At 44.4% G+C, this 16628-nt stretch overlaps 1 protein-coding gene across 2 annotated transcripts in view; it reads right to left on the minus strand.

The window, feature by feature from the left end:
* Nucleotides 1-4690, minus strand: part of ccdc69 (coiled-coil domain containing 69) — a 44353-nt gene extending 39663 nt beyond the window's left edge. For both annotated transcript variants that reach the window (XM_033029906.1, XM_033029905.1), the window contains exon 1: nucleotides 4536-4690. In XM_033029906.1, coding sequence (XP_032885797.1) covers nucleotides 4536-4583 — 48 coding nt within the window. In that variant the 5' untranslated portion in view covers nucleotides 4584-4690. The remainder of the gene's footprint in view (nucleotides 1-4535) is intronic.
* Between the last annotated feature and the right edge of the window lie 11938 nt (nucleotides 4691-16628).

The raw sequence follows: 16628 nt of genomic DNA on the forward strand, positions 1-16628 counted from the left end.
ATGTGCTGTTCTTACCCTCAACACCCTATTTGCAAATTGTTCCTTTTTTACATTAGCCCCTGGTTAAGAATTAGCCCAATTTGTTTTGTACCCGTACCACACCCTCCGACTGACTACGCACGCCAGAAGTCCCCGCAGGCCATGGCCATACCGCAACCGAATGTCTTGCTCGCCCGCTGAGAAGCCAGGAACCCACCTGGAGTGGGGAAGCTGCCAAGCCCGGCTCCTACTCATCCCCAGAGACCAGGAATCAGGGAGTAAGGTGAAGGGAGTTGGCGATGGGCATTAGAACAAAGGGCCGATAAGAACCGGTGTCTGACTGTGCCCTCAAGGTCATAACTTCATAAGTGGTAGGAGCAGAATTATACCATTCGACCCTACTCCGCCATTCAATCATGGCTAAACCATCTCTCCCTCCTAACCCCATTCTCCTGCCTTCACCCTTTAACCACTGACACCTGTATTAAACTAGAGGTCGGCTGCGGGAGATGTCTCTGGAGCGCTAAGGCTGAAGATGGCGAGGAGAGTGACAATGGTTTGTTGGACCATCCAGTCAGAAGCAACAGCTGCAACGGGCCTTTATGCAGCCGGGACTTTGAAATTAGCACCAAATCCTAGCAACTTGCATATATGGACTCAGTGGGCTGTTTTGTATGCATTCTGTACTTAAACCGGGAATTGTACCTAATGTACTTATATTAATGGTAGGATGGCAATAACCTTACTGATCTGTATGCAAAAAGAATTTCACCGTACCTTGGTAAAGTGATAATAAAGAGCCATTGAACCATCAGCCAACAAGTCATAATCTTTGAGGGTCAGCTACAGTTGAATCTTCCACACAAAAATATTCAGAAGAGCCATAATACCAGCGAGATTAGGAAGCACAGGCTAGCTTAAAACAATGCTGGGTTCTCACACCATTGGACTAATGCTGATACATGCAACCAGCCAATTACACTGAAAGTATCAGGTATGTGAGATTGAGAGTCATAAAGTCATAGGTCACACAGAACAGAAACAAGCTCTTTGGCTGCTCATTTTTCACTACCACATCCATTTTAACTCATCTCATTTATTGCTCCCCATATTCCCATCAACCCCATCTCCTCCGATTCGGCCACTTGCCTGCACACTAACAGCAATATACAATGGCCTATTATCCTTCCAACCTACATGGATATGGAACACAGGAATGTATTTAGAATAAAGAACGTGCAAACTTCATGTAGACAGTTCCAAGGGTCAGGATTGAGAACCAGGTCGCGGGAACTGTAAGGCAGCAACTCTAATAGTAATGCCGTGGTGCTGTTCTATAGAATCAAGTATATGTATGCTGAAAGGTGGGAGACTAGACAAGAGAGCCCAGTGACAACAGCTTCAAAATTAGAGACGCTCACTAGAGCATTAATTGTCAAACAAACTGGTACAATGCTATATTAGGAGTTATCAGCGTGAATAACTGGGTAAAAACATCTTGAAGCAAGAAAGGGTAGGTGGGGGGGGGGTGGGGGGTGGGGGAGAAGAGACATTAAGAGAGGATTAGGGCAGTTAAAAGCATAACCCTCAATAGAGTAGAGATTAAACTTGGGAATTTAGCACAATGATATCCAAGAGGGTAAAACAGCTAAATATGTTCAGAGAAATGGAAGGACCATAGAGAAATTAGAAAACCAGGGCGAGAATTTTAGAACTGACCATTACTTAACTGGTAAGCAATGGAAATTAGCAAGCACAAGGATGACAGGTGCAAGTTTGGACACTGGCAGTTCTGTCCTTCAAGCTTATGAAGAGAGGATTGATGCTAGCCTGCAACAGTTTGAACTAGAGCCAACATTTTTATTGAGTTGCAGCATGCAATCAGGCCCTTCAGACCAACATGTCCATGCTGACCCAGATTCCACATCTAACTAAGTTTCATTTGCCTGCAACTGGGCCATATACCTCAAAACAACTCCAATCCAAATGTATTTTAAATGTTGTTATTGAACCTGCCTCAACCACTTCCTCTTACACCAACCACCCTCTGAGTGGAAAAAGTTGTTGCTCAGGTTCCTATTAAACATGTTCAGCCTCATCTTAAACTTATGCTGTCTAGTTCTTGATTCCCCAATGCTGGGAAAAGGACTCTGCACATTCATCCTAAGTTATTTCATGAACTAGTCATTTGGAAGCAACAGGGCTACACTGGAAAACAAGCTGTAGGACAGGGTATGGATAAGGTGATGGATGTAGAAATCAAAGGTCTTAGTGACAATACAATCATGTGGCCCAAAATAATATATTGCCAGATCTGTGAGCTATCCGAATCTGTTTGAGGTATCTGTCTGCACACAGAATGGAATTGTTGGCTGGAAATGGTGCTTTAAGACTCAAAGACAATGGTTTCAGTTTTTTGAACATTAAACACTTTAGCAGCCTAGAACCTATACTTCTGCGCACATTCCCTGGCGAGGTCAATTTTTCCAACACTTTCTGTTTGCATTTGAACAAGTTCCTAACTTTAGAGAACTCAGAGAGGAGTAAATAACATTGAAGTGACCAATGAGGTTGTCAAGGACCAAGGGGCAAACACTTGCTGGTACCGGAAAGTCCAAAAGTAAAAGAAAAATAAGCACTCCAGCAATATTGCTTCAGCACAAAGTTAAATCTTTATACAATATATTTGGTTTATATTGAATGTTTGGATGGAATAATTGGTTCAAACTTGGGATTACAAATGCAAAATTGTTGCTTTATCTCCATCTATTCCCAGAGGTTACTAGAGCAACTTTCATTCTTGATCCCATTTGCTTCTGATACTACACCCCATCATTCTCTATTTTTCACGGTCAATAATTTTCTTCTGCTTATGAAAAGAGTAGGAGATTTGCTTGTACATAGAACATAGAAATGTACAGCACAGCAACAGGCACTTCAGTCCACAATGCCTGTTGCAAATATGATGCCAAGTTAAATTAATCTTATTTTAGCTCAGGTTCCAGGTGCAGAATTAGGCCATTCGGCCCATCAGGTCTACTCGGCCATGGCTGATCTATCTTTCCCACTCAACCCCATTCTTTCCATAACCCCCGACACACATACTAATTAAGAATCTAGCAATCTCCCCCTTAAAAATATCCATTGACTTGGCCTCCACAGCCTTCTGTGGCAATGAATTCCAGATTCACCACCCTTCGACTGAACAAAGGCACGTTTAGTTTTAGTTCAGAGGAACAGGCCCTTCAGCCCACGCCAATTAGCGATCACCTGCGCACTCGCTCTATCCTACACACAATGGACAATTTACAGAAGCCAATTAACCTACATGTCTTTGGGGTGTGAGAGAAAATTGGAGCACCTGGAGAAAACTCATGGGAAAGCATGCAAACTCCATACAGACAGCACCCATAGTCAGGATTGAACCTGGGTCTCTGGCACTAAGGCGGCAACTCTACCACTGCCTCACTTCTGTTCGCCACTGTGCCAACCATATCCCTCCATTCCCTGCGCCAATCTACAAACCTTTAACACCAGTATTGCATCTGCCTCCACCATCACCCCTGGCAGCATGTTCCAGGTACACACCATCATCTTAAAAAAAATAATTCCACTTATCTCCTTTAAACCTTGTCCCTCTCACCTTGAAGCTATGCCCTCCTTGAAATTTCCACCTTGGGAAAAATGAACTGTCTGCCCTATCTATGCCTCCTATAATTTTATGAGCCACGACCTAAATAATTAGTATGATGAAGCCCAATATCTGGGACTACACTGTGGACGGCTGGATTGTAATCATGTCTCGCCTTTTTGCTGACTGGATAGCACGCAAGAAAAACCTTTTCACTGTACCTCAGTACACGTGACAATAATAAACTAAACATCTATGCAAGAAACATCTCAATGACAGTTCAAAAGGAACTACATTTCAGTCACTATCTCAACCGTAGGAACTACATTTCAGTCACTATCTCTTCAGCAATGCACGTGCTTTTCTTTTGATCCGTCTGCAGAGTTCGGTGCATTCGGCCCCTCTAGTCATACTCAGCGCGCCCGCATTGCCATCTGCACTCTAAGCCACGTTTTGCAAACAGAAACCTGAACAGCCAATGTTTGACTCACATTTAAAACCCCTTCAACTGTCAGTAACTAAGTGGGAGTAAAGCACAGAATATATGTTATAAATTGCCCCAAAAAAAAAAAATGCATTTCAAATGAATGTAAAACAGTTTGTTAACCATCGTTGATGCACTTGCAGTTTTCAACTTGTAATTTACATTTAGAAACTCGACATTAAATTTTGCAGCCAGCACACCATATCCTTTTGTGTGTATGGCCCTCAGAAGTCGGGCGGGTGGGTCTACACATTTACTTATACAGATAACAGCCAGATAGAAGTGAGTTTTTAAAAACTTCTCAGAAGTTTCCCACTCACTGGTCACTTAATTGGGAGAAGTGAAAACGAGAGGTGCGTTCTACTAAACGAACAACACAATTGTTTGTCTTGCATCCTCAACTGGTATAAAGTTCCCAGAGCAAAGGGGCTTGAAGCTTACCTTCTTTCTCGGTTTGCTGCAGCACAACTTACTGCTGTTGCTGCCCATTCTCCAGTCTAACTGACAGAGATCTGCCTGTGAAAAGCCTGCTCACAGTAACGCTGGAGGCGAAACATTAAACCTTCAGCACTTCGTCACCCAATTGGTTTGAACTGAACCCGGGTCTGCTGTGTGCACTTGTGGTTAGCAGTTAAGGGTTGCCGTATTTCTTGTAAACAGCACGCCATCTAAAGCTGCAAGACAACCGATTTTCCTCTCCTCAACTGTCATTCGATCTGCAGATTTCCATCATAAAAATAAGGGGAACAACAGTCATTAATTATTAAGGCAGATACTTTTGCAAGTAGAATTTTTCAAAATGCATTTAAAAATCACTTTTATGACATTTTAGTTGGAATAAATTGCACAGTTTCAGTTTCCAACTTCCTACACTGTGGTGCAGCTGGTAGAGTCCCAGGTTCGATCCTGACCTCGGCTGGTGTCTGTCTTTGTGGAGTTTGCACGTTCTTGCTGTGACCGCACAAGTTTTCTCTGGGTGTTCCGCTTCCCTGCCATATTCCAAAGGCCCACGGATTTGTTCGTTAAATGACCTCTGTGAATTGCCCCTAGCATGTAAACAGTGGATGAGAATGCCGGGTAACATAGAACTAGTGTGAGCAGGTGATTGATGGTCAGTGTGAACTTGATGAGCCAAAAGGCCTGTTTCCATGCTGCAACTGTAAACTAATCTAAACTCCCTGTAACCATGTGGTGGGGTCAAGGAAAGAGCGTTCACGTCGCGGCCCTGTTTCCACCAATCTGTCCACCACTACGCACAAGAAGCGCAAGACCCCATTGAATGCAGATGCCGAGAAGTGTGTTCAGCTCCGGCTGAACAATTTCTAATCTTGTGCTGTGGACTCGATTAGCAAACCATGTGGGTTTCGTCTGAGTGCTCAAGTCTCCTCTCACATGCAGGTTTGTAGGTTAATTGGCCCCTGTAAATGCCCCTGTGTGTAGGGAATGGATGAGAATGTGGGATAACATAGAACTGGTGTGAGCGGTGATTGGTGATCAGCATGGACTTGGTGGGCCGAAGGACCTGCTTTCCTGCTGTAACTCGAAACTAAATTGTATGAGGGAGACTTTCAGATCTAAGAAAGTGTTTGTCAGATGATGAATGTAGTGAGCAACATCAGGTAATGGGGCAAGAATTAGCAATTTATATATTAAAACAGATCAAGAGAGAAGAAATTATAATGATTGACCTCTAGCTTCTGGGAAATCACTTAAGCGAACAATGGCTGTGAAAAGACTAGCGTGCAAGAGAGTGGGATATGATTTCCTCAGAGATAGTTAGTTCCTGGCTTTCAATGGACAACAGTTGGAATTAGAGTTTGGGGAGGAATAGCGAAAATGTGCTGGGGATTTGGAAGGAATGGTGGGAATGATAAGGGGGGAGAAAAAGGCGGGTGTGAAGAAAGCTGTAACCTGAGAGACGTTCTCTGACCACAAATACCACTGAGAGTGAGAGAGACGTGAGGCTGATGAAAGAGCGGCTGCAGGTGAAAGCCGACTAGTGCAGGGAACACGGCAGGAAATGTGAGTTGAAGGGGAAAAAAGGTACTTCCTGTTGTAGAGACTAGATGAGGGTAAGGGCTGTGAGGAAGAGCAGCTTACTTTAGCTCCGAGATGCAATGTGGTAACAGGCCCTTTCCCCCACTGTGTCCATGGCGCCCGTTCGATGTTATCCTACTTTAGCATCCACTCCGTACACATTACCCACCACACTCTAGGTGAAGCTTTTCTCGGGCAGAGCAGGTTCCTTGACAAGCCTGATACATGAATTCCATCCCCAATTGTTAAGAGTGTAAATTCAAGTAATTAAATAAAATCTGGAATTGACATTGTCCTGAAGCTAAAAATTGTCCTAAGATTTTATTTTGCTTCTTTGATGTATTTCAGGGAAGTAAATCCACTATTCTGATCCAATGTGAAATGTATGTGATTTCTGGCCCAATGCATGATTCAATATTAACTGTCTCTTCATTCCAAGAGCATTTAGGGATGAGAATAAATCCTGCCAAAACAACACAACATAAGATAAAAGGAACTTGAAGCAGAAGTAGACGAATCGGTCCCTCATGCTTCTGCCACCGTTTATTATAATAATGGGTGAAATTTAAGCTGGCACCACAAACCTCATACCTCTTGATTCTCTTCAGGAATCAACACTCCCAATGAATGTGTAGGAAGTTACTGCAGACACTGGTTTATCCCGAAGATAGATACAAAATGCTGGAGTAACTCAGTGGGCCTGGCAGCATCTCTGAAGAAATGGGAACCGGTGACGTTTCGGGTCAAGACCCTTCTTCAGACTGAGATCCCTTCATGATCACCTCTTCCACAGGCAACAATGGACTGTTGTGGGCTCCACCATTCTTGTGCTGTGCCTGCTGTGATTTGCCACTGGGCAACCTCTCAAGGCTTCCTCAGTAGTAATCCCCAAGTTATTCATGGAGCAAAGGTAGGAGGTGACTGGGAGCACACCATCACTTGCAGATTGCCTTATGTAGTGTACTTTAAAGTCACATCATCCTGGCATAGAAGTATATTGCTATCCCGTTTGTTATCACTGCTGTGATCCTCCCCACCTGACAGCTCCATGGATGTATCTGAATCCCAGGGTTTACGGTGGTTGATAGAGATAGTCCAACACCTTCAGCTCAAGGATAATTGGAGATGGCAAACAAACAATGCTGTTGTCAGCAGTGTCTACATCCTTACCAATGTTTACTGTGAATTTACTCTAAAACTTATTAGGCTAATCTGTGCATGCAAAATTCAGCAAACCTTTTTTATTAGCTCATTCATTGATGGGTGTTGATATCATTGGAAATGCATAACACATAGAACATAGAACAGTACAGCATTGGAACTGGCCCTTGGGCCACAATTCTTGTGCTGAACATGATGCCTAGATAGATTGATTTCATCGACCTATATTGATCCATATCCCTCTATTCCCTGCACTACCATGTGCCTATCCAAAAGCATCTTAAACGGCACTATTGTATCTGCCTCCACCATCACCCCTGACAGTGTGTTCCAGGCCCCCATCACTCTCTGTGTAAAAAACTTGTTCCGAACACCTCCACTAAACTTTCTCCTTCTCGCCTTAGAGGCATGTTGGACATTTAGTGTTGGACATTTTCACCCTGGGGAAAAAGGTTCTGACTACCCTATCTATGTCTTCGAATTTTATATACTTCCATCAAGTCTCCCCTCAGCTTTTGGCAATATCAGCATTTATTGTGCATCCCTAATAATAAATGAACTGAGGCATTGAAACATTTAACTGAGGCTGTTAAAAAGTTAATTAAATTGATGGGTCTGGAATCACTTTAGGTAGGAAGGAAGACTTTATTTTCTTTATTTTTAATTTTTACCTTCTTTATTTTAAAAGAAAATCCAGTTGTTTTCTGGTTTCAGAATTGTGATAGACTTTCCAAGCTTCAATTCTGGAATTAAATTCTTGCCCTTTAATCAAAGTTGCTGCTCTTTCAGTGACTGAACTTCTGTACCACATCTAGGTATGTGCAGATCACAGCAGATCAAGTTTGATTGATTGAATTGATTGAAAGATACAGCATGAAAACAGTCCCTTTGGCCCACCGACTCCATGTTTCCTGGGATAAGTTCTACGTTGTTACATTTTTGCATCCCTACCCACTAGGGGCAATATGGTCGGTTGGCACCTGTCCATCTGCGAGAGATGATGATGAAGGGACAATTTACAGCAGCCAATTCACTTACAAACCTGCAAATCTTTTGGATGTGGGAGAAAACAGCAGCACCCAGAGAAAGAAACACATGATCGCAGCGAGAAGATGCACATTCCACACAGACAGCATCCGAGGACAGGATTGAACCTGTGTCTCTGGTGCCAAGAGGCAGCAGCTCTACCAGCTGCATCACTGTGCTGCTGTGCATGGAACCTCAGAAATGTTCATAAATTATGAATGGTATCTCATAAAATCTTAGGTATGCCCTGTGAGAATAAAAAAAACAGGAACATTCGGATGCTCCTTAATTTTGATATGGAGGTAAGACTCCATATGATTAAGTATACAAAGCAATTATAATTTTGCCACCTTCAACTAGATTCCACTACCAGCACGCTTTAGGCTCCCTCTCCATTCAGCATTCCAAAAGGACTGGTTATTTCACGTCTCACTGGTTCACACCTATCGTCTTCACCAAACACACCTCAAACACTTTCCCAGGCAGCTGCAAAAGATGTAACGCCTGTTATTTTAACTCTTCCCTTCTCGCCATCCAGGGGCTTTGTCTTTGCAGGCGAGGCAAAGATTCACTTGCACTTATTCCAGTGGGGCTACCTGCATATGATGCCCACAATGTGCTCTCCTCTAGCTTGGAAAAAAGCAAAAGCTGATTGAGTAACCACTTTGTGGAGCACTTGCATTCAGTCCACAGGGATTTGAACGCTTGCTTTGCCTGTGACTTTATAATAATAATAATAATAATAATAATAATATAATAATATATCTTTTATTGTCATTGCACGTCAGTGCAACGAGATTTAGTGTGCAGATCCACTGATGTACAAGAAAGGTAAATAAATACAATACATAAATAAACAAGCTGAATTGATTGACGTGACCATCTGAGGGAGACTGTCCAAAGGGGGTGGGTGGGGGGGCACTCATTAGGGCCGGTTCAGAGCCGCTATAGCTCTTGGGATGAAACTGTTCCTGAGTCTGGAGGTTCGGGCGTAGAAGGCCTTGTAATGTCTGCCGGAGGGAAGTAGTTGAAACAGACCGTGGCAGGGGTGTGATGAGTCCTTATGGATGCTGAGGGCCTTCCTGAGGCACCGCGTGTGGTAGATGCCCTCCAAGGCTGGTAGCTCTTTACTTTAATATCTACCTTACTATGACATCTATCCGTGGCCCCCTGCACAGTAATCCAGAGGCTTGAGGGACAACTTCTTGCTCTTTGGTAGACACAAAATGCTGTAGTAACTCAGCGGAACAGGCAGTATCCCTAGAGAGAAGGAATGGGTGACGTTTCAGGTCATGACCCTTCTTGCTCTTTGTCTGTCTTTACAACCTCCTGGACTCAATATCAAATTCTACAACTTCAGGTACCTTGCTTCCTCTGATCAGAAGTAAGCAGTTCTGCTCGAGGTCATCCATTTATAATATTGGCTCAGTTTTTCTCTCTCCATTAGCATGACTGGACTTGTTTTGCATTTCCTGGAGCTCTGCATTTCACAACTTTTGTTGAATTCATTGATTCAAAGGTACAACTTGGAAGCAGGTCCTTCGGGTGAGTCCACACCTACCATGGATCGCCCATTCGCACTAGTCCTATGTTATCCCACTTTCTCACATGCACACGAGGGGCAAATTACACAGGCTGATTAACCTACAAAGCCCACACATCTTTGGGAACGTCACCTATCCATTTACTCCAGACATGCTGCCTGACCTGCTGAGTTACTCTTGCAATTTGTGTCCTTTTTTGTAAATCAACATCCTTGTTTCTGCACCCTGTTTTCTTTCTTTCCCAGGGTTAACAATGGATCTTTGATCTGACCCATTAATTATTTTTCACTCTTCACAGTTCCTGCGGAGAACGTTGTTTTTATTTCAGTTTCATTAACTGGATTTTTTTTGTTCAAGCACAATTCTTCCCTCTGTTTACAAAAAAACATAGTTTTTTTTAAAGTGCGAGTAATTTCAAGTGCTAAATACGAATTTCGATGGAATGCGTTCTTCAGGAAGTCTCAATTATCCCCATTACTCTGAAGGTGATCTCTTCCACACACCACACATCAAATGCAATGCTTAAAATGTCCACTGTACTCAATATACTGTCCCTTATAGCAAGAGTGGGATGAAATGGTATGTTCATATGTGAATCCAGAGAACCTGCATCATTTCCTATTTCTTCAATGGTGAAGCATCCCACGCTGGAGCTGGAGAGCATCCACGTTTGAGGGAGAAAGCATCCAGTAACCTTTAACCCCAGCTGTTGACCATTTTACACATGAACAGCATCGACCACATCTAAGATAGACACAATATGCTGGAGTAATTAAGCAGGTCAGGCAGTATCTCTGGAGAAAAGGAATAGGTGACATTTTCCTTCTTCAGAGTGAAAAGTAGAGGTGGGTGGGGGTGAGGGGGGTGGAAACTGGAGGTGAGAAAAGACCAGAGCAAATCAGGGCCTGCAACAGATGACCTCAGGAAGGGTGGAATCCATAAAGGCCCATCGTTGGCTTGGAAAGATATGCTCATAAGAAGGATACAATGATGCGAACAGTGGAACTGGTAGTGCGGCAAGGGTGTGGGGGTGGGGGGCGGAGGGAGGGAGGGAATGCAGGAGTTGCTTGACCGCATCTATCTTGTTTTTGCTGGATGCCCATCTTTATCATCCCGGGATGGTACAGATGCTGCAGGCATGATAATGTTGCAGGTAAGGGAGGAGGGTAGTTACTGATTGAGATCACCAAGAGGATGGACCAGGGCAAAGGATTGTTAATATGTAGGAAGGAACTGCAGGTGCTGGTTTAAACCGAAGATAGACACAAAAAGCTGGAGTAACTCAGCGGGACAGACAGCATCTCTGGAGAGAAGGAATGGGTGACGTTTCGGGCCGAGACCCTTCTTCACATTGTCACAAACGTCACCCATTCCTTCTCTCCAGAGATGCTGCCTGTCCCACTGAGTTACTCCTGCTTTTTGTGTCAGAGGATTGCTATTGTCCTATATGGATGTTAGGAAGGCCTTTGACAAATCCTGCACGATAGGCTACCCAGAAGCCTAGCTTACATTGGATCAAGTGTGGGCTGGCCAATTGGATTCAAAATTGGCTTGGTAGAAGCAGACAGAGAGTGGCAGTGGAGGATTGTGTCTCTGATTAGCGGCCTGTTACCAGTGGAGTGCCACAGGTGTCAGTGTTGGTCCAATGCTGTTTGTTATCTTCATTAAAGATTTGGATGACCATGTAGTTAACAAGAATAGTAAGTTTGCGGTTCAAAATAGCTGGTCACAACATAGGTGCAGGATTGGAGACCTTCATACTATCTTTAATCAGACGTTATTGAACTTTATCTAGCACTGATCATTATATCTTTTCCCTGTGTCTGTACACTGTGGACGGCTTGATTGAAATCAGGTATAGCCCACTGAATGGATAGCTTGCAACAAAAAAATCTTCACTGTTACTTGATACACGTGATAATAAAGGGCCTGTCCCACTGCGGGGACCTAATTTGCGAGTTTAGAAGAATTTGCGCTCGACTCAAACTCGCAGCATGGTCGACACGTGGTCCTAGGAGGTCTATGTATCTCTCCTTCATGATCGAGAGAATTGCCTGCATACTCGAGGCCTCAGTGTGGTCGAGGAGTATTTTTTAGCATGCTGAAAATTGTCCGTGAGTAAAAATTGGTTGGCATGGAAAAAATCTATATTTTCTTTACTCGTAGGTTTAGTCGAAGTAGGTCGTAGTAGGTCGACATGTTATTTGTAGGTAATCGAAGGCAATCAAAGGTAGTTGAGGGTAATCGTAGGTAGTCGAAGGTAGTCGTAGATAGTGTTAGTACAGGTACACAACCTTTTATCCGAAAGCCTTGGGTCCAGACACTTCTCGGATTTCGGAAATTTTTCGGATTTCGGAATGGAAGATTTTTAGCGTAGATTAGGTAGGTAGCGCGGGCGGCTTGAAAAGTCTGGAGCGGCTGCCTCCTCCCCGGAGACCGGGGAATCATTGTAAATCATTGCTTAAATGTTAGTCAGTTAGTTTGGAGGGATTTTATGTGGTGGGGGGGCGTGGGGGGTGAAGGGGGAAACTTTAATTCTTAGTCCCCTACCTGGTCGGAGAGCGGGCAATGCCTTACCGGGTCGGCGTGCAGTAAGCTCCGGAGCGCTGTGGCCGCCGACTCCCAACATCGCGGAGCTGGGGCTGCGGGCGTCCGGTCGCGGGCGGCGCTGGAATTGGAGCACCGCGCAGCCAGGGGTAGAGTTACCGGGGTCGGAGCTACAACCGGCGCCGCCCGCGGCCGGACGCCCGCAACCCCAGCTGGGAGTCGGCGGCCACAGCGCTCCGGAGCTTACTGCACGGCGACCCGGTAAGGCATTGCCCGCTCCCCGCCTCTCCGACCAGGTAGGGGACTAAGAATTAAAGTTTCCCCCTTCACCCCCCCCCCTTCACATAAAAGCCCTCCAAACTAACTGACTAACATTTAAGCAATGATTTACAGATGTTTAAGTGTCTCCCCGGTCTCCGGGGAGGAGGCAGCCGCTACAGTAGTACAGACCTGGGTTGACCGTGGGTCGTTTCGGGTCAAGTTTGGTGCCAAACGCGAGCTTTGGTGCGCAGACGACATCCTGGAAAAAATGTCCGGTTTTCGGTGCTTTTCGGTTTCCGGAACTCCGGATAAAAGGTTGTGCACCTGTATAGTCGAAGGTAGTCGAAGGTGGTCGTCTTCACTCTCCGCTATTCGGTGTCCAATTTCCCGAAGCTAGTCGAAGCTAGTCTTCAACATAGTCGAAGGAGGTCGAAGGAGATCGAAGGAGGTCTTCTACATATTCGTAGGAGGTCGTAGGAGGTGTTCCACTTCTGCGATACATCAAGAACATGACACTTTTTTAAACTCTCCTAAACTCTTCTAAACTCGCAAATTAGGTCCCCGCAGTGGGACAGGCCCTTAATAAACTTAACTAAAAATAAAGCATTTCTGGAGAATATTCTCCAAAAATCTTGCCTGACCCACTGAGTTACTCCAGTACTTTGTGTCTTTTTATTTGTAAACTAGCATCTGCAGTTTCTTCTGTCTCGGGTATTAACATCTTGCCTACGTGAACAATAAGTCGACATTATTAGGGAAGAGGCAAGTGTGGATTGCCACTTGACCTTTTAAAAGCTTTTTCCATCTGTCCAGTTGCCATCTCTCTTCAATCTACTTTGTGTAATAAACAGGAAGGAATGTGCAGCGGGGAAACCATCTACCTGGGACAGATGGATTGACCCAGGAATAGTTCAGTAAAGCCTCACTTTATTCACCCTGGTAGACAGAGAAAAAAACAATGACTGATAAGCATTTCAGTCTGAGAATTGACTTTTGTCACAAGAAAGCAACATAATAGACATTGCTGGATAAATACAGTCTTGTTCTTTATTTGCTTCAAAACAATACAGTTGCAACTTCTTAGCGTTAAAATCTGAATTTAAATCTGCAATGAAATCTTTGATTTGTTTGGGCTGAATGGCCTCTTTGTGTCACTTGGTTAGCCTCACTCAAAATGTAAAAATCTCGTGTCGGCCGCTGTGAAAAAAGAAGCTGAAAAACACTGCTTCGTGGCCTCTTTTTGATGTCCAAGATGACATAATGGAGAATCCACAGCGTCTCATATTAAATTGCTTCCTGCAGGAATAGATCAGAGGCAAAAGGCAACTTGCAGATCTAAATAACAAAACAGTGAGCCTAGCCAAACAACACGTGATGTAATTTGATTCAGTTTCCAGATGGTCGAAGTTGTATCCTCCATTTTCCACCCAGTAACCAATTATTTTAGTTAACTGATGATATTTAAACTTTATAATGCCTCAGCCTAATGTCATGTAAGAAGACATTTTTGATAATATCATAACATCTGATTCAGGGTTGAGCTCTCTGTATGTCAAGGCTTCGAATTTCCACAAAAACATCAGCTGATCAGTGCAAATGACATCCTTATTTTCTAAGGAGGATCCATCTGGATAGAGCAGAGCACAAACTTTGTTTCCTGTTTTCTATCCTTGTGTGTTAAGCTTGTAGGAATCTGGTGCTGGCAAGGAAGGATTTTCGCTTGCAGGCTACCTTTGGTAGAAGTCTGCAACGGCAGAATTAGCACCGTCTTATCTTAAATATGTGTCTGAATGTTTGTAATTAAGTTATCATTTCACATGATAATTTCACATTGTACAATGATTCAGTACAGTCTATATTAAGTTGGAATCTCTGCACAGAGTGACGCACTGCAAGATTTATGTACACACTTTAGTTCCTTCTCTGGTGCTTAGCGACACTTGGCTGACACAATGAGACAACATTCTTATTCATCCTTAAGTGACCTCCCTGTTTATCATCAGGGCTTCTGCACCTTGGGAAGTTATGAAATGATGGTCAAAGTGGTGTTGGCTGTGTGGATGTACAATTTGCTGTTCCGATTCCTTTCTCTGTCCCATGTTAGTTTGTAGTATTATCAAGTCAAGTCGTCAAGTTTATTCATCACAAACACATACATGATGTGCAGTGAAATGAAAAGTGGCAATGCTTGCGGATTGTGCGAAAAAACGACAAAATTTTCGGGAGAAGTGAAGGATATTTAATAATGGTATACTAAGTGCAGACCCATTGGGTCTGCTCCCCCAACAAAATATTCAACCACTCACCCGTTCCCCCAATGCAACCCGTTCCCCCAACGCAATATTCAACCACTCATGCATAGGCCCCAACTGCGCAGGCGCGGCTCATTTCCCCTCATCCCTCAGCACTCCCTCCCCCTCCGCTTCACCCTCCCTCTTCTTTCCCATCTCCTCCTCCCCTCCCCAATCCCTCCCTCACCTCTCCTTGCCGCTACCCTCAGTCACTCCCTCCCTCCCTCCGTCCCTCCCTCCATAACTCCTCTCCCCTCCCTACCCCACTCCTCTCCCTCTATCCCCCTCCTCCCCCAGGTTCCCTCCTCCACTTTCCCCTCCCTCACTCTCAATCCCCCCAGCCTCCCTCCTCACCTCCCCCAGTTTCCCCCCACTCTCTCCCTGCCCCCACCTCTCCCTCAACCCCCCCACTTTCCCATCTCAACCTCTGCACGATCTCAAGGTTGCCGCTCCTCTCCCTTCATGCGTGCCCCAGAGGAGCATCAGCCGTCGGTGCCCTCAGAGCCAGGCTCAGCGCCCAGGCCTCGGGATCAGTCAGGTAGGCGGGTCGCACCGGCAGGAAGGTAGGCGCAGGCAGGCAGGCGGGCCGCAGCCAGTGACTGGCGATGCAGGCGGCCAATCAGTGCGGCGATGGTGCAGGAAGGGGCGTTGCTGTCCCGGCCGTGACTGACAGGATATTTAAACCTTAATAACTTAATATACCATCGATCGGAACAAAACTTGGTGCATTTGCAGCATAGGACAACGATGAGTAAGGTGGCGAAAAATCGTAGCGATATCACCTACCGGTTTTGCGCAAATATAAAAACAATGCAAACCGGAAGATAACAAGATGAGAGTTAGTTATGTAATATAGGTAGATATAGATAGATATAGATATAGATATAGATAGATACTATTGAGCTCTATAGGACTTTGGTTAGGCAGCATTTGGAGTATTGTGTGCAGTACTGGTTGCCCCATCATAGGAGGATATAGAGGCTTCAGAAGGAATGTAGAATAGGTTTATCTGAACGCTGCATGGATTAGAGGGTAGTAGCTACAAGGATAGTTTGGATAAACTTGGATTGTTTTATCTGCAACATCAAAGGTTGAGGGGAGACCTGATAGAAATATACAAAGTTAGGAGAGATATAGAAAGGGTAAACAGTCTGAACATTTTTCCAGGGTGGAATTACCAAAGACTGAAGGGCATAGTTTTAAGGTGAGCGGTACAAGGTTTAAAGGAGATGTAAGGGGGAATTTATTTTATGCAGAGGGTGGTGGGTGTTTGGACTATGCTGCCAGGGATGGTTCTGGAGGCAGATAGTAGAGTGGTGTTTAAGAGGCTTTTTAATAAGCGCATGGATATGCAGGGAATGGTATGAAATGGACCATGTGCAGACAGGGGAGATGAGCTCATCTTGGCATCATGCACAGTATGGCATAGCCATTGTGGGCTGAACTGGCTGTTCCTGTGTTATACTGTTCTATGTCCAATGCTTTACACACTGCAGTGAGGAAATAATATGGTGCTTTTCAGATAACATGGCTTGCATGTTAACTGTCCACATTTACATTAAAGTCATTCTTTAGCATAAACGCAATTCTTGTAATTGGACCTAAAAAGTAATTCCATTTTGCACTTTGCTGATGTCAATCTTCCGTAGTAAGCATTGCCATCACTT

This window comes from Amblyraja radiata, chromosome 11 (assembly GCF_010909765.2).
Source record: "Amblyraja radiata isolate CabotCenter1 chromosome 11, sAmbRad1.1.pri, whole genome shotgun sequence".
Lineage (NCBI taxonomy): Eukaryota > Metazoa > Chordata > Chondrichthyes > Rajiformes > Rajidae > Amblyraja > Amblyraja radiata.